We start from the raw sequence: 21,624 nt of genomic DNA, 5'->3' as shown, positions 1-21,624 counted from the left end.
CACACTTTTACAGTGTTATTTTAAATCAGATCTTGTACAATATGATATAAAACACAGGAAAAATGTAATTGACTGCACTGCGCATTTAAATAATCCTGTAAGAGTCTGCTGGCTTCCACAGGCTTCAAGCTTCCTTTTAAGAGGCATTTTCTCAGCTATCTGCAATACAGGTAAAATCAATATTCTTTGAAAATCCCACATAAGTATCATTAGCTATTTGAACCATTCATTCCATTTTCTTTTATCATATTTTGAACCGCAGTGAGGCCCTCTCTCAACTAGCTTACCTATTATTCCTTCAGTGAGGAGGATTCACCATCTTCAAATGTTTTCAATCACTTATCTGCAGATAATTGCTAAAAAGCATACCAGTATGCAAATTAGGGAGCCAAATGAATGTCTTACCGATGCGATTCGGTAGGCTACTGACGAGTTACTCACTTAAAACGCCACTGTCTGGCAAATCCTGATGGACTGCATATCGAAAATACAAATGAGATATTTGGTTTACTTGCACCGATGCGATACCTTGGACATATAACTACGTTATCGAGCCAGTTGGCCCCAAAAAAAATCTGCTGGCCCGAACATAATTTTCAATGGCCCAGACATGGTATAGTTCTTAAATGCATTGGGGCCATGCAGGACCTATAGATTGGCATGCTTTCGCTCTATATTCAGCTATTAATAGGCTATATTTGGTTATTATGATATGTATTAAGATGCTATGTAATAATTTAGCAATACAAGTCTACTCTATTCTTTAGAATTGCGTTGTATTAATTGCATTACATTTTGCTTCAAAAGCATGTCATTTTGAGAAGATTTGAAAATAGAACACAGAAGACAAACATTCCAAAATAGATATCTACATGCTACAGTAGGCTAGCCAAGACGAATGCTAGGCATCTTTTTGTAGCTTTATTTTTGCAGACTATCCACCATATTGCTAGTATGTTCAATATTGAAGGTTTACTTTTGTAAATCACTTTCCCTAAAATAAATAAGCTCAGCGAGTAGATTGCTGTGCGTTTTTTTGCTCAGGACAGCTTGCATGTGCTGTGTGAAGGCATCAACTCATGTACGCTCGGGTATTTGTGACTCGCGGGAGCGTGGTGGTGCTTGAATGAACGGCCATTCATTTTGCTCAAATACAAATAGCATGACTTTTTTTCTTAAGAGAATTGAAAAGTTGCCTATTAATTTAAGTGGAAAAAGTAGCCGGCTGAAAATGAGTCCGTAATCGGCTATATAGCCGACAGCCGGTGCTACTGGAAAACACTATCTTGTTAATCAACTGAGATTTACTCCTGAGAATTACTTTTATTACTTGACTACTGTTTATAGTTGCACAAAGAAAGGTCTGTGAGCCTATATGCATAGAACGTCTCCAGCATGGGGAAAAGTAAAACTGGAGAGTAGTGGATACATACTACTGTGATTAAGGGGTCAGGGTAAGAGCTCTGTATAAACATTCTTTACCCTTGAGTCTGATTAACTCACCTGGTATTTTAGGAGACTTTCTAACCCATTAAGAGCTATTCTAACCCATTAGGAGATGCCAGCAGGTTACTGCCAATTGTTTATCAACTGAGATTTACTCCGGGGAATTGCTTTTATTACTTGACTTTTAAAAGCAGGTTTTAGACAATTTATGACATGCTCTTGTGGGTAAACATTGATGGAGAAGCCGTTTGTCCCCAAGATGAAATCGGGTGGGGACTGTGGATCTACGTCCGTGAGTACGTTCATTCGTCACACGCGACATCTCAGACAGCACTGGCCCAATTTTGACTAAACCTTGGAGAAGGATGAATCTTGCCATAGAGATATGGCATTTTACAAAATTACTCTGACTGGCCAGATGGTGGTGCTATAACAAGCGATTGAAAATGCAAAATCTGAAAGGTCATACCCGAAACCCTGTTTGACCTAAGGTCATGAAATTCGGTACATAGGTCCCTCTCCTCACAAGGAACACGGTTTCCTCAGGGACCCATAAGGTCCGACATGATGGAATTGAAAATATTGTAAAAAAAAATTAAAAAATAAAACACTTAAAACGCTACTCCTATGGCACCGAATGATCAATCTGCATGAAACTTGATATGTGGCATCTATGGACAAAGGTCTCAATGTAATCCTTTCCAGGCTAGTACCTAAAACAACGAGTGTGGTCTGGCACATAAATCAGTCAAGGATATTTGTACTGTAACAACATTTAGTACACAAGTTGCAAACACTGTCAAGACTCAACATATGCAAGAACATTCATATCAACAACACGGTGGTGCTATAACAGGCACATGCTTATATCTTTTGATCTGTTTTATTCAGTGAGATGAAATACGGCACACATGCTCAGGGATATAAGTCTAGCTGACCCATGCAATCTCAGACACCACTGGCCCGATTTTGACAAAAGTTGGGTCTTGCCATAGAGATCCACCATTTTCAAAATTACACTTATTGGCCCAAGGGGGGGGGGCGCTACATCATTTGTGGGGGACGACAACGTTTAATGTTGCCGTGTTTTTCTCAGTTCTAAGTTGTTTTTTGAAGGCTAAACTCAGCTTCAACGTGGCCCCTGGGAGCTGTGCTGGGAATCTTTCTGCATACAGGGCAAGCCCAATAGACCTAACCATAGCAAGTGATTAAGGACCAGAAGAACTTCATTAAATTTCATCGTAATCATAAACTGTGCATTTAATTTAACACACGACTGACCTCTGTCCACTTACCGTCTATGGATTTCACTAACGACGATCCAGCACCCGACCATTTTTGAAAAATGTGTGAGTGAGAATGTTGTCTATTATGTAATGAGCTGTGTGGAGTCTCACAACTAGGGTGACCACATTTAAAATACCCAAAAGCGTGACAACAAGATGATTTTGCGGGTCAGTGTAGTAGATGGTGTTAAAGTATATACCGTAATTTCTGGACTATTAAGCACACCTGAATATAAGCCGCACCCACTGAATTTAAAAAATATATATATTTTGAACATAAATAAGCTGCACATGTCTATAAGCTGCAGGTGCCTACCGGTACGTTGAAACAAATGAACTTTACACAGGCTTTAACGAAACACGGCTTGTAACAAAAATAAATAGGCTTTAACGAAACACGGCTTGTAACAAAAAATAAAAAATTAGCAGTAAGCTTTAGTTGTCTTTTTGCACTGAGTCAATTCCTCACGCTGCTGTTTCCAATGTTTTATCATCGACTCATTAAGACCAAGCTCCCGTGCAGCAGCTCTATTTCCTTTTCCAACAGCCAGATCAATCGCCCTCAACTTGAAAGCTCCGTGTCTTTGCCATGATGAGGGTGACAAAATGACTACCATAATCAGAATGATAGCTTGGCCATGGAAACCCATTTCATGAAGCTTCTGACAAACAGTTCTTGTGCTGACGTTGCTTCAAGGCAATTTGGAACTCGGTAGTTAGTGTTGCAACTGAAGATAGAATTTTTAAGCACTACGTGCTTCAGCACTCGTTCTCGTTCTGTGAGCTTATGTGGCCTACTACTTCGCGGCTGAGCCGTTGTTGCTCCTAGATGTTTCCACTTCACAATAACAGCACTTACAGTTGACAGGGACAGCTCTAGCAGTGCAGAAATTTTACGAACGGACTTGTTGGAAAGGTGGCAATGATTGTCTATGGAGATTGCATGGCTTTGTGCTCAATTTTATACACCTGTCAGCAATGAAATAGCCAAATCCACTAATTTGAAGGGCTGTCCACACACTTCTGTATATATAGTGTATGTTTTCATAAACGCAACGTGACTGCAAGAGACAGGGCGGAATGTCTGACTGAAATACGGGACAAATTGACCTTTTTTTCAAAATTTGTGGTGTTAGAATTGGTTGCAAACAAAAATTCTCACCTTTATTTAACCAGGTAGGCCAGTTGAGAACAAGTTCTCATTTACAACTGCAACCTGGCCAAGATAAACGCATAGCAGTGCGACACAAACAACACAGAGCTACACGTGGAATTATCAAACGTACAGTCAATAACACAATAGGAAAAAAATCTATATACAGCGTGTGCAAATGAGGTAAGATTAGGGAGGTAAGGCAATAAATAGGCCATGGTGGCGAAGTAATTACAATTAAAACACTGGTGTGATAGATGTGCAGAAGATGAATGTGCAAGTAGAGATACAGGGGTGCAAAGGAGCAAAAAATAAATAATATGGGGATGAGGTAGTTGGATGGGCTATTTACAGATGGGCTATGTACAGGTGCAATGATCTGTGAGCTGCTCTGACAGCTGATGCTTAAAGTTAGAGAGGGAGATATGAGTCTCCAGCTTCAGTGATTGTTGCAATTTGTTCCAGTAATTGGCATCTGAGAACTGGAAGGAAAGGCGGCCAAAGTAGGAATTGGCTTTGGGGGTGACCAGTGAAATATACCTGCTGGAGGGCGTGCTAAGGGTGGGTGCTGCTATGGTGACCAGTGAGCTGAGATAAGGCAGGGCTTTACCTATCAAAGACTTATAGATGACCTGGAGCCAGTGGGTTTGGCAACGAATATGAAGCGAGGGCCAGCCAACGAGAGCATACAGGTCACAGTGGTAAGTAGTATATGGGGCTTTGGTGACAAAACGGATGGCACTGTGATAGACTGCATCCAATTTGCTGAGTAGTGTGTTGGAAGCTATTTTGTAAATTACAGTTTTATGAGGGTATGTTTGGCAGCATGAGTGAAGGATGCTTTGTTGCGAAATAGGAAGCCGATTCTAGACTTAATTTTGGATTGGAGAAGCTTAATGTGAGTCTGGAAGGAGAGTTTACAGTCTAACCAGACACCTAGGTATTTTTAAATGTCCACATATTCTAAGTCAGAACTGTCCAGAGTAGTGATGCTGTATGGGCGGGCAGGTGCTGGTAGCGATCAGTTTAAGTTTTACTTGCATTTAAGAGCAGTTGGAGGCCACAGAAGGAGAGTTGTATGGCATTGAAGCTCGTCTGGAGGCTAGTTAACACAGTGTCCAAAGAAGGGCCAGAGGTATACAGAATGGTGTCGTCTGTGTAGAGGTGGATCAGAGAATCACCAGCAGCAAGAGTGACATCATTAATGTATACAGAGAAAAGAGTCGGCCCGAGAATTGAACCCTGTGGCACCCCCATAGAGACTGCCAGAGGTCTGGACAACAGGCCCTCCAATTTGACACACTGAAATCTGTCTGAGAAGTAGTTGGTGAACCAGGCGAGGCAGTCATTTGAGAAACCAAGGCTGTTGAGTCTGCCGATAAGAATGTGGTGATTGACAGAGTCGAAAGCCTTGGCCAGATCGATGAATACGGCTGCACAGTATTGTCTTTTATCGATGGCGGTTATGATATCGTTTAGGACCTTGAGCATGGCTGAGATGCACCCATGACCAGCTCGGAAACCAGATTGCATAGCGGAGAAGGTACGGTGGGATTCGAAATGGTCGGTGATCTGTTTGTTAACTTGGCTTTCGAAGACCTTAGAAAGGCAGGGTAGGATAGATAAGAGGTCTGTAACAGTTTGAGTCTAGAATGTCTCCCCCTTTGAAGAGGGGGATGACCGCAGCAGCTTTCCAATATTTGGGGATCTCAGACGATATGAAAGAGAGGTTGAACAGGCTAGTAATAGGGGTTGCAACAATTGCGGCGGATCATTTTAGAAAGACAGGGTCCAGATTGTCTAGCCCAGCTGATTTGTAGGGATCTAGATTTTGAAACTATTTCAGAACATCAGCTATCTGCATTTGGGTGAAGGAGAAATGGGGGAGGCTTGGGCAAGTTGCTGTGGGGACATGCTTGTTGGTCGCCGGACAAAGGGTCAAAATGTGGGACTGTCCGGGACATGTGGTCACCCTACTCACCACTAGGCTTGGGCGGTGTACCGTATACTGGGGCATTTTGAAATACCGCCAAATAAATTATCTCCAGCTCAGGGCTCCAGCTATGCATTTGGTTTGCTGACTTACAAGCTAAGCAGCTAGCATGCCAGATCAAGCTTCTTGGTTACAGCAGAGATAAATAATCCCCTCCTGGATCAAGATCCCTGATGACTTAATATTTTTTTTGTGCAGTTGTTTTTTTTTTGGAAAGAATAAGCACCCATTGTGGACACTGCCGTATACCCCAGTATGGTACAGGAACGGTATAAAAATCTGAATACCGCCCCAACCTACTCACCACCAGATAAATAAATATTAATTTTGCCTTTCTATGTGCGACTTTAGCTACACAACTAATTTGTCTCTGAGATAAATTAAATGTATTGTTTGATTGTGCAGTGTATGCTCACCACCAGGATGTCTTGGCTGATCTCCAGCCCCCAGCGTGCCAGTTCTGTCTGGGCCTCTGGGTTGGTGTTGATGTTCTTCAGGAGCTGCTTCAGGGAGTGAGTGTGCTGCTCACTACTCACATTGATGTGCATCGTCAAGTCCTGGGATGGTAAAACCAACACTTTCAGATTCTATAGAGTACTAGACTTTCCGCCCCAGTTACTATGTGACGTGTCTGGGTACAAATAGCATTTGCCCCCCCCCCCCTATTTAATTGATTTCATTGCGGCAGGAAAACTAAAGAAAGCGCAGCTAAAGTCTCTGATAGAAAAATGGTCTGGTTACTATTGTTATCAAATGCTGCGTTATCAAAATCACTGTGTTGCCTTCATGTACAGTGGATGTCATAGAACACTCCCTAGGGAGGAGAATTCATTGCCGACACAATGACTTTACCTTCATGGCACGGAAGTCCTTTCTCATTTTGTCAGGGATTCCAGTCATAAAGGAGAGCTCTGGCAGAAGCAAGATCTCGCCGGTTATGACTTGCTGTAAGACAAAAACACACAATTAAATATGTATATTGTATCTTTATGGAGAAAATGGCTCCAAATCAATAAAAACTAAAATGACTATCTACAAAGCATGTGTGATAGTAGAACATAAAGACGTAATGAATACAGTCTCAAGCCACAAGGTGTCATTCTGTTACAAGGATGCAGACAAGTACTTTGTTACAGGGCAGTTGGGTGTGTGAGGAAAGACAAGACCCTGTTTATCGATGAGTATGAAATAAATAAGTACAAAAAGTTAACTATGTCAAGATAAAGCTACATTTCACAATATCCTTTGAAATAGTTTTACCTTTCCCCCAGGCTTGGACCTCTCTTTGGGTCGATGGATAAGCATGGGTTGGTCCATCTCTTTTATGGTGATGCCATAGTTTTTGCTGTTCAGATTATAGAAAAAAAGTTAAAATACACACAAGTTTTTCCCCATGTTCATTTAGCAGCAGTGGCCACCGCTGCAAAAAATACGTACATTTCTTTATATATACACACACATTTCTGCCGAGGCGCTTTTAAATGGATAGTTGCTCAATGATTGGAAGTCTATGGGAACAGCTAGCATGCCATTGAGCTAACGCTAGTAGAACTCTGCATAAGAAATGCACACAATTCTCCAGCCTTACCTGTAGTACTCGACGAAAGTGGTCGTGGAGCCGTCGGCCATGGTGAAGGTGTCTTTGGGGGACTTGCCCCACTCAATGTCGTCGATGCGGTAGGTGCGGTTGTTGTATCGGGTGATGACAATGCTGCCGATCAGCTCTTTGGTGCACTCATCCTGGAAGCTCTCCCTGCTTTGCTGGTAAATCACGTTCCTGGAAGGGAGAGGGGTCAAAAGGTCAACGTTTACCAATCAGGGCCCCGCAACTCACCCCAATATGGCCTGAAAATCACCCCATTTATGCTCTGCATGTCATTCCATTTATAACCTCCTTCAAACTCAGTGCCTCTTTGCTTGACATCATGGGAAAATCAAAAGAAATCAGCCAATAACTTTTTTTAGACCTTCACAAGTCTGGTTCATCTTTGGGAGCAATTTCCAAATGCCTGAAGGTACCACGTTCATCTGTACAAACAATAGTACGCAAGTATAAACACCATGGAACCACGCACCCGTCATACCGCTCAGGAAGGAGACGCGTTCTGTCTCCTAGAGATGAACGTACTTTGTTGCGAAAAGCGCAAATCAATCCCAGAACAACAGCAAAGAACTTGTGAAAATGCTGGAGGAAACAGGTATAAAAGTATCTATATCCACAGTAAAACGAGTCCTATATCGACATAACCTGAAAGGCTCTCTCAGCAAAGAAGAAGCCACTGCTCCAAAACCGCCATAGAAAAGCCAGACTACAGTTTGCAACTGCACATGGGGACAAAGATCATACTTTTTGGAGAAATGTCCTCTGGTCTGATGAAACAAAAATAGAACTGTTGGCCATAATGACCATCGTTATGTTTGGAGGAAAAAGGGGGAGGCTTGCAAGCTAAAGAACACCATCCCAACTGTGAAGCACGAGGGTGGCAGCATCATGTTGTGGGGGTGCTTTGCTGCAGGAGGGACTGGTGCACTTCACAAAATAGATGGCATCATGAGGTAGGAAAATTATGTGGATATATTGAAGCAACATCTCAAGACATCAGTCAGAAAGTTAAAGCTTGGTCGCATATGGGTCTTCCAAATGGACAATGACCCCAAGCATACTTCCAAAGTTGTGGCAAAATGGCTTAAGGACAACAAAGTCAAGGTATTGGAGTAGCCATCACAAAGCCCTGACCACAATCCTATAGAAAACTTGTGGACAGAACTGAAAAAGTGTGCGCGAGCAAGGAAGCCTACAAACCTGACTCAGTTACACCAGCTGTCAGGAGGAATGGGCCAAAATTCACCCAACTTATTGTGGGAAGCTTGTGGAAGGCTACCCAAAACGTTTGACCCAAGTTAAACAATTTAAAGGCAATGCTACCAAATACTAATTGAGTGTATGTAAACTTCTGACCCACTGGGAATGTGATGACAGCGGAATTAAATCATTCTCTCTACTATTATTCTGACATTTCACATTCTTAAAATAAAGTGGTGATCCTAACTGACCTAAAACAGGGAATTTTTATTAGGATTAAATGTCTGGAATTGTGAAAAACTGAGTTCAAATGTATTTGGCTAAGGTGTATGTAAACCTCCGACTTCAACTGTACATGGTGTATCAATGAATATGCTATTTGTAAATATCTCTATGACCAGCGTAAGAATATGGCCTGTTTAAATTTTTATGAACTCATCACGTACTGTAGACAGTGCATCATGTGGACATACACACCATGTGAACAAATAGCTGGCAAGAGAAGAGATTTATCATGCATATTTTAGAGTATCACAAAAGTTAGTAAATTACGTAATGCAACAATGCTTCTATGTGGTGTAAGGTGCACTGAAATAATCTCACATGCAGTCGAGGACAGAGTCATTTCGCAGCACTTTGTGGGACACATCCACCTGGAGGTACAGGCCTCCGTCAGTGTGCTTTATGCACGTTGAGTAACCTGGCCACACCTGCAACCTAGGATAACAGAAGACAGAAACCAAGGGGCTTGAGTCAGCTGCTATGATCATTGAGATTTCAATTGGAGTATAATTTCTAATCTAATCTAATTACTTACCGCTGCTTCCCAAGTATGACTGCGCTTTTTGGATCGTAATGATTCCGCCCCACAAGCTTCAGTCCAAGGATCTTCATTACCCTTGACAACACACATGGGGAGAACAATGTCTTGTTGCACCAGACAAATGTAACATTTGGTAAAGCCGGCGAGACTTTTTTTTAATGTTTCTTTTTAACAAAAATATAAAACGCAACAAAGATTTTAATGAGTTACAGTTCATATAAGGAAATCAATCAATTTAAATAAATTCATAGGCCCTAATCTATGGATTTCACATTACTGGGAATACAGATATGCATATTTTGGTCACAGATACACTGCATGGCCAAAAGGATGTGGACACCCTTCATATTAGTGGATTCGGCTATTTCAGACACCCCCGTTGCTGACAGGTGTATAAAATCGAGCACACAGCCATGCAATCTCCATAGACAAACACTGGCAGTAGAATGGCCTTGCTGAAGAGTTCAGTGACTTTCTAAGTGGCACTGTCATAGGATGCCTCCTTCCCAACAAGTCAGTTAATCAAATTTCTGCCCTGCTAGAACTGCCCCGGTCAACTGTAAGTGCTTTTATTGTGAAGTGGAAACATCTAGGAGCAACAACAGCTCAGCAGAGAAGTAGTAGGCCACACAAGCACACAGAATGGGAACGCAGAGTGCTGATGCATGTAAAAAAAAATGTCTGGCCTCGGATGCAATAGTCACTACAGAGTTCCAAACTGCCTCTGGAAGCAACGTCAGCACAAGAACTGTTGGTCAGACGCTTCATGAAATAGGTTTCCATGGCCGAGCAGCCCACACAAGCCTAAGACCATCATGGGCAATGCCAAGCGTTTGCTGGAGTGGTGTAAAGATTGCGGTCATTGGACTCTGGAGCAGTGGAAACGCGTTCTCTGGTGTGATGAATCACGCTTCACCATCTGGCAGTTCGACAGACAAATCTGGGTTTGGCGGATGACAGGAGAACGCTAACTGCCTGAATGCATAGTGCCAACTGTAAAGTTCGGTGGTGGAGGAATAATGGTCTGGGGCCGTTTTTCATGTTTCGGGCTAGTCCCCTTAGTTCCAGTGAAGGGAAATCTTAACGCTACAGCATACAATAACATTCTAGACAATTCTATGCTTCCAACTTTGTTGCAACAGTTTGGGAAAGGCCCGTTCCTGTTTCAGCATGACAACGTCCCCATGCACAAAGCGAGGTCCATCCAGAAATAGTTTGAGATCAGTGTGAAAGAACTTGACTGGCCTGCACAGAGCTCTGACCTCAACCCTATCGAACACCTTTGGGATAAACGCCGACTGCAAGCCAGGCCTAATCGCCCAACATCAGTGTCCGACCTCACGAATGCGTGACAACTCATTTTCAAAGAGTGGATCAGGCTGTTGATTGTGGCCTGTGGAATGTTGTCCCACTCCTTTTCAATGGCTGTGACACGCTCTCGTACACGTCGATCCAGAGTATCCCAAACATGCTCAACGGGTGACATGTCTGGTGAGTATGCAGGCCATGGAAGAACTGGAACATTTTCAGCTTCTAGGAATTGTGTAGAGCCTTGTGACATGGGGCCGTGCATTATCATGCTGAAACATCAGGTGATGGTGGGGGATGATGGTGGCACAACAATGGGCCTCAAGATCTCTTCACGGTATCTCTGTGCATTCAAATTGCCATTGATAAAATGCCACTGTGCTCGTTGTCCATAGCTTATGGCTACCCATACTATAACCCCACCCCCACCATGGGGCACTCTGTTCCCAACGTTGGCATCAGCAAACCGCTCGCCCACACAACGACGGTTGGACGTACTGCCAAATTCTCTAAAACAAAGTTGGAAGCAGCTTCTGGTAGAGAAATGAACATAACATTTTCTGGCAACAGCTATGGTGGACATTACTGCTGTCAGCATGCCAATTGCACACTCCCTCAAAACCTGGCATCGGAGTTGTGATAAAAACTGCAAATTATAGAGCGGCCTTTTGTCTCCAGCAAAATGTGCCCCTGTGTAATGATCATGCTGTTTAATCAGTTTTACATGTTGCATTTATATTCTTGTTCAGTGTTTAATTCGATACTTCAGTGAAAAATCTTTAGGATTTAGGGGGAAATGGAACATTTTAAAAGAAGTCTGGTTTTCTGTGTAAAACAGCTGAAGCCTCTCAATAAAGCATGTTATTGCATGAAGCTATCAAGCAAGCACAATAGATAAGAGATTAGCTCATTACTGACAATATGGCTACACTAAGGCCAGCTTAGCACACAGAGAACTTCCCTCATATGTAGACCACAGGCCTTTTTTTGAAAAACACCCCCAATTTATCCTAATTTAAAGTAAAAATGTCAATTAGTGGTAGGCAATTAGCAGTTTATATTGCAGCACCAGTGTTATTATTAGATTCAAAATGGAAGCCAACAGAAAAATAGCAGGGACTACACAAACTTGTCCAATAAGAAACATTGCTTTCCATTGTAAAATATTTTGCTACAGTGATGGCTAAGTTTTGCCCTAATGAATAAGGACAGCCCTGTTACCTTCTCAGCACCACGTTGTAGAAGGGGATGCACAGGTCAGAGTTGGGTGGTAGGATCTTAGTCATCTGGATCTTGACGTCAACCTCCTGGTTGTCAGTTCGTCTCACACTCTTTAGGTGAACCACCTGTATGGAGGAAAGATTAACATCACAACATGGGGCACAGAGGAGAAGATGGCTAAAGACAGGAGTGTAGCTGCCCTATGTGCCACATCGGTATTGCGCGTTAATGTTGGGTCTCTTACCGTTTTGTGTATTTACAAGTATAAGCCAATTATCTGCACATAATTAATACACATCTATAGTCACAGACACAGTAGGCCAGACAGAGAAAAGTGACATACCTCTTCCATCTTCACAGGGAGGTAGAGAATTGAGCCGTCAAAAGCAACAACCTCCCCAGTGGTGGGGCGATGGTCCTTCATCATGCCAAATCGCATACCCATCGACTCCACATTAGGACTGAAAAGTGGGACAAAATGTAATGAGTTACTCCGCTAACAGACCAAATGACTTTTTCCAGAGCAGATATTTTACGCAGGAATGCTGCATAAAATATGAATGTAGCTAACACTTTTTCCTTAATACATGTACTTACGTGAAAGTGACATGGTACTGATAGACTGCCTCATTCCTGCAGTGAATGGTGATGTGGTTTGAGCCTATGGGCAATGGCGTTCCTTTGGTACCAGTCTTGTGCAATGTTTCACTGCAAAGGGAGAGGAAATAACCTTTCAATGAATAGGCCTAACAATAGTTATAGTCCTTATAAAAATATTCATAATTGACCTAAATACATTTCTGCCTCATTTGACTGCCTTCAACAACAGTAACATTTTAAGCAACATAATTTACTTCATAATAGATGCTTTCATTACATGGTTTTACAAATAATGGTACTTTTATGGTACCTACCAGGTGGCCTCCATCTTAAGTTCTCCCTTAGTTTGAGAGCAACCTGGAGTCATATGAGCCTCTTTGGGTGGGGATAGAGGGAGAGTAGGGGGCATAGTGGGTCCCCTCCCAGTACCCAAGGGGGGCATTGATGCTCGTCCCATTCCCACCATCTGAGATGGTACACCTCGGCCAAGGAAGCTGCAGACAGAAACAGACGCATTACAAGTTCTTCATAGATTTTTTTTTAAATTCCCCATCCATAAGTGTGTTAAATAATATGTATTAGGAAAAAAAGCTTTTCACCATAAATAATGAGATCTGTTATGGAATCAATCTTACTGCTCATCTATTTGTCTGAAGAAAAAATTCTACATTTTCATTATCTCGCCTAGTTATCTTTGAATTATCGGGAACGAACCTTGACAATGAGTCACACCGAAAAGTGGAAAGTCTGATTACCTCCACATTAACATGGATAATTCAATAATCATTTGAAATGAGATGGGCATATACTGAAGAGGATGGGGATATGTGAGAGGGACCGGCATATGTGCGCAGCATGAATGATGCATTCTAGAAGCATTACTGCCAGGCACCTAAGGACCTTAGTAGCACGGAGGAATTGGCCTGCTTTAGCCACAGGTTAAGCCACAGGGTTTGAGCTCATCACCTCCTTCTTCTCACCTGTTACCTTGGCCCATCATGTCCTCAGGGAATCTGTCTCCACCCAGGCCGGCGACTGCCACTGCTCCAACAGGGGCTGTCTGTGGTTGGAGCTCTGCTCCAAAAGCACCCCTCCCTGCACCAAACACCAGAGAAAAACACACAAGACGATTCAGTGGATTCATCCTCAAGGCCTCAGTTGGAGCATAAGGAAATCAAGCAAGCTCCCTAAATATATTAAAGCTCAAATTACTATTTGATTCTGTCTACATTTTGACAGAGTGCTCAGAACTTAGAGGCTATGTTGGATCAGGCAAATCTATTTATTGTGTAACAAAAATGGTTCAACTTTAGTGCATCAGAGTTAGGGCGATTAATTAGAATTTATGTTTTTGCGCATTATTCCCAATACCTATTTTTCGTTTTTATTAGTGTTTATGTCCACTTGTTCTCATACCCTTTTGGAATTGTCTCCATTGCTGCATGCACCGTCCTATTTACACCAGAGATCTGTATACAAAGATGAGATGCACTTGTCTCCACCCTAACAATGGGAAACGTTGTCCTTAAGGCGGGGAGGCAAGCGAAAGCTAAGGTCCAAAATAAGCCCATAGAAACGCATTTGGCTTATTTTGCACAGATTTTAGCACTCTTGCTTCAGCTATTCCTCTGGTTTACACATACACACACACACCAAGCCCCTCCCCCAGCCACTCACACCAACAAAGTTGAGAGATCACATTTTCCTCTCTGACAAGCGGTTTCAACTCGCTATTTGCCTTTGAGGTTTGGTCGAACAGAAATCGGTTATATGGACACCAAAACACATTGAGACATTATTTTACTATAATAGAGGCGAAGTTAACTTTTCTAACAATACTTTTTTTATGCCTCAACTACTCAAATTGAGCGCAGAGCAGACACTATGAAAACAAGAGTATCAATGGACATTGATTCTGGTAAATGAATGCAGTTTGTCGTGTGCGGCATTGGGGTACCACATACTGCTAGCAGTATTTTAGCCAAAGACTTACAGTAGCTGTCTAGTCTGTTTTATAAATGTGCAATAAGCATAAAACAATTATATAAGGAATTGGCAACTCGTTCTCATTCTGAGAAATAAGGTAGGCCACTTGATTTCAACATCTAAACAAAGCGGACAGGCTAACATGCTTTGCAAATAGTTGGCGACAGAGAAGAGTGTGCACATAACAATTCAACTCTTCAATCTTGTTATCTAGCAAATAGATCCAAGTTGGCTAAAATGGAAATAAAGATTATCTGGCTAATCACTAGCACATGGGCTTGAGAGATTGCTGATGATACCTGTGTTACTTTTCTATATCTTAATGCCTGCTACAAGAAGTTAGTCATTATTGGTGAATGTGCATTATGCATGGTTCTAGTTACATTTGTAACAAAAGGGCATTTTCATAGACTTGACAGATCAGTGATTATTGCAACAAAAAAAGCAGTATGAACTATTATGATAAAATGATTATGGTTGTGGCAGGCTTATACACTACATGACCAAAAGTATGTAGGCACCTGCTCGTCGAACATCTCATTCCAAAATCATGGGCATTAAATATGGAGTTGGTCCCACCTTCACTGCTAGAACAGCCTCCAATCTTCTGGGAAGGCTTTCCACTAGATGTTAGAACATTGCTGCAGGGACTTGCTTCCATTCAGCCATAAGAGCATTAGTGAGGTCAGGCACTGATGTTGGGAGACTAGGCCTGACTCGCAGTCAGCATTCTAATTCATCCCAAAAGGTGTTCATTGTATACTGTAGCGTTAAGATTTCCCTTCACTGGAACTAAGGGGCCAAGCCCGAAACATGTAAAACAGCCCCAGACGATTATTCCTCCTCCACCAAACTTTACAGTTGGCACTATGCATTCGGGCAGATAGTGTTCTCCTGGCATCCGCCAAACCCAGTCCCTCAGACTGCCAGATGGTGAAGCATGATTCATCACGCCAGAGAACGCGTTTCCACTGCTCCAGAGTCCAATGACGGCAAGCTTTACACCACTCCAGCCGAAGCTTTGCATTGCGCATGGTAATCTTAGGTTTGGGTGTGGCTGCTCGGCCATGGAAACCCATTTCATAAAGCTCCTGACGAACAGTTCTTGTGCTGACGTTGTTTCCAGAAACAGTTTGGAAGTTGGTAGTGTGGGTTGCAACCGAGGAGACGATTTTTACATGCTTCAGCACTCAGCAGTCCCGTTCTGTGAGCTTGTGTGGCCTACCACTTCGCAGCTGAGCCGTTGTTGCTCCTAGACTTTTCTACTTCACAATAAAAGCACTTACATAGTGACCTCACCGCCCGCGTTACATGCGTGAGCATTGCAAAATAAATGTACAGACATGTTATTCAATAATTTCATCCCAACTGCTCTTGCGCGCCAACGAGGGTCTGCATAGCAAGGCTCTAAAATAGAACTTGGTTCTATTTTTTACACTTGACGCGCTGCAAGTCCCACCTCTCCCATCTCCTCATTGGTTTTTAGGAGCATACACCCATGTGGGTGATTGAAAGATGAACTGAGGTCCACACTCCAGTCGGTGGTGTTAATGCACCTGAAAGTCGGTTGCCAACCGCCATATAAAGGCCAAAGAAGACTGAAGGAGGAGAGATTACTAGAAACTAACTCAGTTTACCCTTTTATCTGTGGATTAATTGTCAGAGTAGAGGACCTTGTGTATTTCAGGTAAAATAACCCAATGTTGATAACCCAGGACAAATTAGCAAGCACCTGCAAGCTAGCTAGCTAAATGGCCATGAATGTTTCATGTGTTTCGACAAATTAATATAGTTGGTTCAGAGTTCGTTTTGATATTTCAACCTGCGTGTTCTGCTTGCGTCTGGTGTGGATGGACAAAATCAACATGCATATAGTGTATTTAGTCTAGGTATAACTTCACAAGCCCTGAATTAATTTGATTATTTCTGACTGTTTGAAATGCAGTGTATTTGACCTTTTACCTCACTAGGGTAGGGGGCACTATTTTTACCTCTGGATGAAAAGTGAGAAAAATCCATCCAGGAAGTGGGATTTCTTTATTTTTGTAGTTTTCTATTGAATGCCATTACAGTATCCATTGACTTAGGACTCAAATTGCACTTCCTATGGCTTCCACTAGATGTCAACAGTCTTTAGAAATTGTTTCAGGCTTGTATTCTGAAAAATGAGGGAGTAAGACCACTTTGAATGAGTGGACACTGCAGTGTCCCAGAGGTTTTTCATGCGCACGACCAAGAGCAGGCCTTTCTTGTTTTCCTTTTATATTGACGAAGCTATTGTCCGGTTGAAATGTTATTGATTATTATGACTAAAAACAACCTGAGGATTGATTATAAACATTGTTTGACATGTTTCTACGAACTTTACTGATACTTTCGGATTACTAAACAAAATGGAGGTTTTCGGATATAAAGAGGGACTTTATCGAACAAAATGAACATTTATTGAGTAAATGGGAGTCTTGTGAGTGTAACCATACGAAGATCAAAGGTAAGTGATTCATTTTATCACTATTTCTGACTTGTGTAACTCCTCTACTTGGCTGGTAACTGTTTGTAATGATTTGTCTGCTGGGCGCTGTTCTCAGATAATCGCATAGTATGCTTTCGCTGTAAAGCCTTTTTGAAATCTGACACCATGGTTGGATTAACAAGAAGTTCATCTTTAAACTGATATAACACTTGTATGTTTTATGAATTTTTATGTGTATTTCTGTTTTTGAATTTGGTGCTCTGCAATTTCACTGGATGTTGGCCAGGTGGAGCGTCCCACACCCCCTAGAGAGGTTAAATTGTACAACAACGCTTATTTAGAGAAAACATTTTTAAAAATCTAGATATATCGTGAATGTTAGAAGAAAAAAATGGAAAAAAATAAATTATGATTTTTAGGCCATATTGCCCAGCCCTAGTCAGAGTGCATCAATATGATGGATTTCCAATCTTCTAATTTATTAAAAGTAAAGGCCAACCATTACTCTTAACCCATGCCATTTGAGCTGGAGGGGAACATGTGATACTCTTCCCAGTTAGTTTGATCCAGTATGCCTTCATCTATGGGCTGTGTCCCAAATGGCAACCTATTCCCAATATAGTGCACTACTTTTGACCAGGGCCCATAGGGAATGGGGTGCCATATGGAATATAAACCTAGTTTTTCATAAACTCAAGATTACTCACCCACTGGCAGCCCTCCCCTGCCCCAGGTCTTTGAGGGATCGATTCCCATGCCTCTGAACATGGACACCAGCGACGACCCCTGGCCGTGGGTGGGCATGTCCACCTGCCAATTACAATATCGTTACAAGAGCTATAAGAGAAAAAAAACACTTGGCTCAAATGGTATTTTAACAATTTAAAATACTTAATCTGCCCTTGATTGAGCTTGCATGGAACTAATAGACTAGTCCCATAAGTGCAAACCCCCTTGAACCCTGGTCTGGGTAGAAGTTAGGAGAAAGACTTTACAACCCCAAGGAACACAACACAAACTTGTTTGGCTACTACTTCCTCTTCTGCCTGCAGACTTGGCATCTCTTCAGGCAAGTCTTGCGTTGCGAGCTGACCTGGAGTGGCTTGTCCAGGATGAGGCCCCAAACCAAGAAGGGGTTCCCCTCTTGCCACACCTACGGTCGGATCAGCTGTCGAGAGAAGCCACCCTCTAGCGCGGCTAATCCCACCATCTTCTGATGTTGGCATGGGTATCCCCCTGGCAAAGCCAATGGAGGGATCGCTCACTGGGAAGGGCACTCCTCTCCCGTACTGCATAAGCAGTGTATCACCAGCGGTGGTGAAACCCCTGGCTCGTCCTAAGCCAGCAGACCCATCTGCTGCAAACATAAGGCCTCTGGCTCGTCCTATTGCTGGTTCATCTGACCGCAGTCCTCGACCCCATGCTTGCTGCTGCAGCCAAGGAATGCGGGTTGCACCAGGGAGGCCTGGGAAACAAGGCTTCTTTGGATCCATTCCAGCTAGCTCCTCTCACATGCAATGCCTGTAGTGCAAATGCAAAGGCTTATTGGCAAGGGGAATTGTGTAAACTTGCTAAACCATGTGAATGCTCCAGATGGCATGTCATTTGTATTTAGTCATAATGAAAGAACTAGCTATTTTGTTAGTATCAAAACATTTATGATAAATGTATTGACGGGGCAAAGGACACGGAGCATCTTGCCGAGTGTACCTAACTCAGACGGAGAACCACCTCTGAGTTGAGTACAATCAGCAAGGTGCAGACACCATTATTGTTAATGTCAGGTCAAACGTCGCAATGTCAATCTCGACGCTTGCGCAAGCAGTTGCAGCCAAGAGGTGTAATCATTACGCCGATTCTGTTGCAAAACGTTTTGCAACCGTATACACCAAACGTACAAAAGTTACTGTTTCTATAATAAATACACCCCAGTTGAGAATAGCTAGTTACCTGCCTGCATATTTTCTCCCTAAAATGTACGAGCCTAATACCTACTTGCTAGAATAGATGGTTACATTTCACACCAACGGTATATTAAATATTGCAATAGCTAGCAATGTATGTTTTAGCAAAAGCGAATGAATGTTAACAGGTTCGTCATTAGCTAGCTAACGTTAGCCAGCTAGCGTGCTTGCTTATGATTACAAGCAAATGCACCAGGGGACGTTCTTTACAATTCAAACATAACTCCAAACCTTATTTTTCATCAACTTATACTGACTTTACATGCGTATAGAGCACTTTCTTCTCAACATTGGTACAGACCTTTTACCATCTGTAGTCAAAATTACCGGGAAAAAGTTTGGCCGTCTGGACACGCCCATAGTAATAAACTATTGGTTAATCGAACAAATTTGTCAAAAGTGTATTGGCTCTCGAGAGCTGTCAGTAACTAGTTTTCCGTCAAACTTTTTAATGGAGGAAAGTAGGCTAAATGTCGGATACAACATTTCATGACAGGCTGATAGATGGAAAAATAACATTTTCCGGTAAAATTTCCAAATGTCAACAAATCAAAATATGCTAGACAAGGTGGGATATTTTTGTGTCGGTAAAATGAATTATGCGAGAAATGTCTTCGGAAACGCTTTTATGCGCAAATATTGACATAATAACCATCAAATCAGATCATATCGTAGTAAACCTGGGAGTCACACGATGACATTTGTGATTGTGTGGTCCACACTAGGACTTTTCGGGAAAACATGCAGTTTAGGCCTGTGGATTTAGAGATAACTTCACAGGGTGATGAAAGTGCAAGGTTGAGTTTGATGCTCTTTGGAGTAAATATCGAGGGTCTTATTCTGGTGACATGATAATCAATGCTTGGCTGCCGTTGGACAACATTTAAATAATCTGGCTTCTTTGTCCATAATAATATGAAATATTATCATGTAGTCTATAAATGCGCTCTAGTCAACAGCGCTAGCCCCAAAAAAGTTGAGTTGAAAAAGCGATGGGAGCCCATTTAATTTGTATTTTTTATTCGGTACATGGTCATTTAAAAGCAAAATGTATTTTTTATGCACTATGTCATCATGCGCAGCCTTTTATCTGCAACAAGTCAATTTGATGGAAACATCTCTGGTGGGAAAATGCGCATGATTTTATGCCGATTTTAGAATATTTGCATAAAATTCTGTCACCAATTGGATGGAAACCTAGCTAGTCTGACAAAATACAAGTGAATAAAATAAATGTATGTATGTATGTATGTATGTATGTATGTGTATGTATGTATGTAATAAAATTATAATGCAATATTTTATTTGACAGCATACATTTCCACAAATGATACTGTAAAAATGTTATCTATTTTATATTTTACATGATTTTGTAGAATATGCTATGGACAATTCTAAACATTAGAATTCTATATAGTATGGTTATAGGCTACAGTAGAAAGTAGTTTTTATTTATTTCTCTGAATGTATAAACTCACTAGAGGGCACCTGAGTCAAGTAAAACGTTTTGTCTTGTGACTTGTCATTGCAGTCCTCTAAATCTTCTGATGCTGGATGATAGCAGGATATAATATATTCCTAGTTAAATTAAGGTTAAAAAAATATCACCAATCAGCAGCACTAATCACTTGAGTAGAAGGTGGGCCTGCTGTTTGGATTACAGTTCCTTCCTACTTTTGATAGCTGTACACAAGGGGCTGTGAGAGATTTGCTTGATGTGTTGCAACGAGATAAAATTGAACATACCCTGTGTTGCAGGCAGTTGCCATTTTTTGAGTAGTCAATATAATTGATAATCTGTGGTCACACACGGTAACTGAAATATGTTATTCACGCACGATATCTCAATTAGACCCATATTGATGAAAAGCAATATCTTTAGGGCCTGTACATGTTCCATATTATCAGGCAGGTGTTCTATTTTAGCAATAAGCATTATCACCTGTAGCCTGATGCAGCATCGTGACTACATGGCTGAAGCATGGGGTTGCTCCTCTGCATTGTTTACCACAATGGGCTAATCATTAGCTAGTTCACAGACACTAAATATGATCTTGTTGCTTATTTAATGTCCTAAAAAACTACCACGGGCACTAATAAAATGATGTGATTTTGTGTTCGTAAATACAGTGTAATTGTGTGAATTTTACAGTGATTGTAGGCCTACCGTTTATGCATTCGAATGGCTGACGCGCTTCCCGCGGTTACTTTTTTATTGTCATGCAAGACACTCAAGATTATAAAGGGCTGCCAATTGCGTAAAAGTTGGGAAATAAATCATACAGCACTGAAAAGCTGGGATGCTGTTCTTTTAAATAATTACCATCAAAACTGTTGTATTTTCCAGAGATTGCGTTTAGGAATGTTGCGCAGTGACTGGGCCTAATAGAACAAATTTGTTTCCACTCAGCAATCAGCTGTGTGTGGAGTTGCGCGTTCTTGTCCCCCCAACGGTTGATATTCAGTTTATAAATAAAGGACATAGCTCATGAACACCTTTGGGAATTCATCTGGTTTTAAAACAATTATATAGGCCTATACAGAATAGCAATTTTGTATTTAACCAAC

The 21,624-nt window shown here is 41.8% G+C and overlaps 1 protein-coding gene across 4 annotated transcripts in view; it reads right to left on the bottom strand.

The window, feature by feature from the left end:
- Positions 1–21,340, bottom strand: part of piwil2 (piwi-like RNA-mediated gene silencing 2) — a 31,044-nt gene extending 9,704 nt beyond the window's left edge. The window contains exons 1-14 of one of the 4 annotated variants that reach the window (XM_029716700.1): positions 21,224–21,340; positions 18,112–18,613; positions 17,800–17,902; positions 13,614–13,728; positions 12,948–13,127; positions 12,631–12,741; positions 12,377–12,494; positions 12,034–12,158; positions 9,499–9,579; positions 9,285–9,398; positions 7,467–7,655; positions 7,139–7,223; positions 6,731–6,823; positions 6,295–6,435 (exon numbers count right to left, since the gene is read on the bottom strand). In XM_029716700.1, coding sequence (XP_029572560.1) covers positions 6,295–6,435; positions 6,731–6,823; positions 7,139–7,223; positions 7,467–7,655; positions 9,285–9,398; positions 9,499–9,579; positions 12,034–12,158; positions 12,377–12,494; positions 12,631–12,741; positions 12,948–13,127; positions 13,614–13,728; positions 17,800–17,902; positions 18,112–18,585 — 1,929 coding nt within the window. In that variant the 5' untranslated portion in view covers positions 18,586–18,613; positions 21,224–21,340. Of the gene's footprint in view, positions 1–6,294; positions 6,436–6,730; positions 6,824–7,138; positions 7,224–7,466; positions 7,656–9,284; positions 9,399–9,498; positions 9,580–12,033; positions 12,159–12,376; positions 12,495–12,630; positions 12,742–12,947; positions 13,128–13,613; positions 13,729–17,799; positions 17,903–18,111; positions 18,614–19,087; positions 19,110–19,357; positions 19,473–21,223 lie in introns of those variants that run through there. The other 3 variants (XM_029716699.1, XM_029716701.1, XM_029716702.1) reach the window with 3 other exon arrangements.
- Positions 21,341–21,624: the final 284 nt, after the last annotated feature.

The sequence above is a fragment of the Salmo trutta genome, chromosome 27 (assembly GCF_901001165.1).
Source record: "Salmo trutta chromosome 27, fSalTru1.1, whole genome shotgun sequence".
NCBI lineage: Eukaryota > Metazoa > Chordata > Actinopteri > Salmoniformes > Salmonidae > Salmo > Salmo trutta.
The sequence above is the reverse complement of the archived record's forward strand: the minus strand, read 5'-3'. Positions and strand labels throughout refer to the sequence as shown.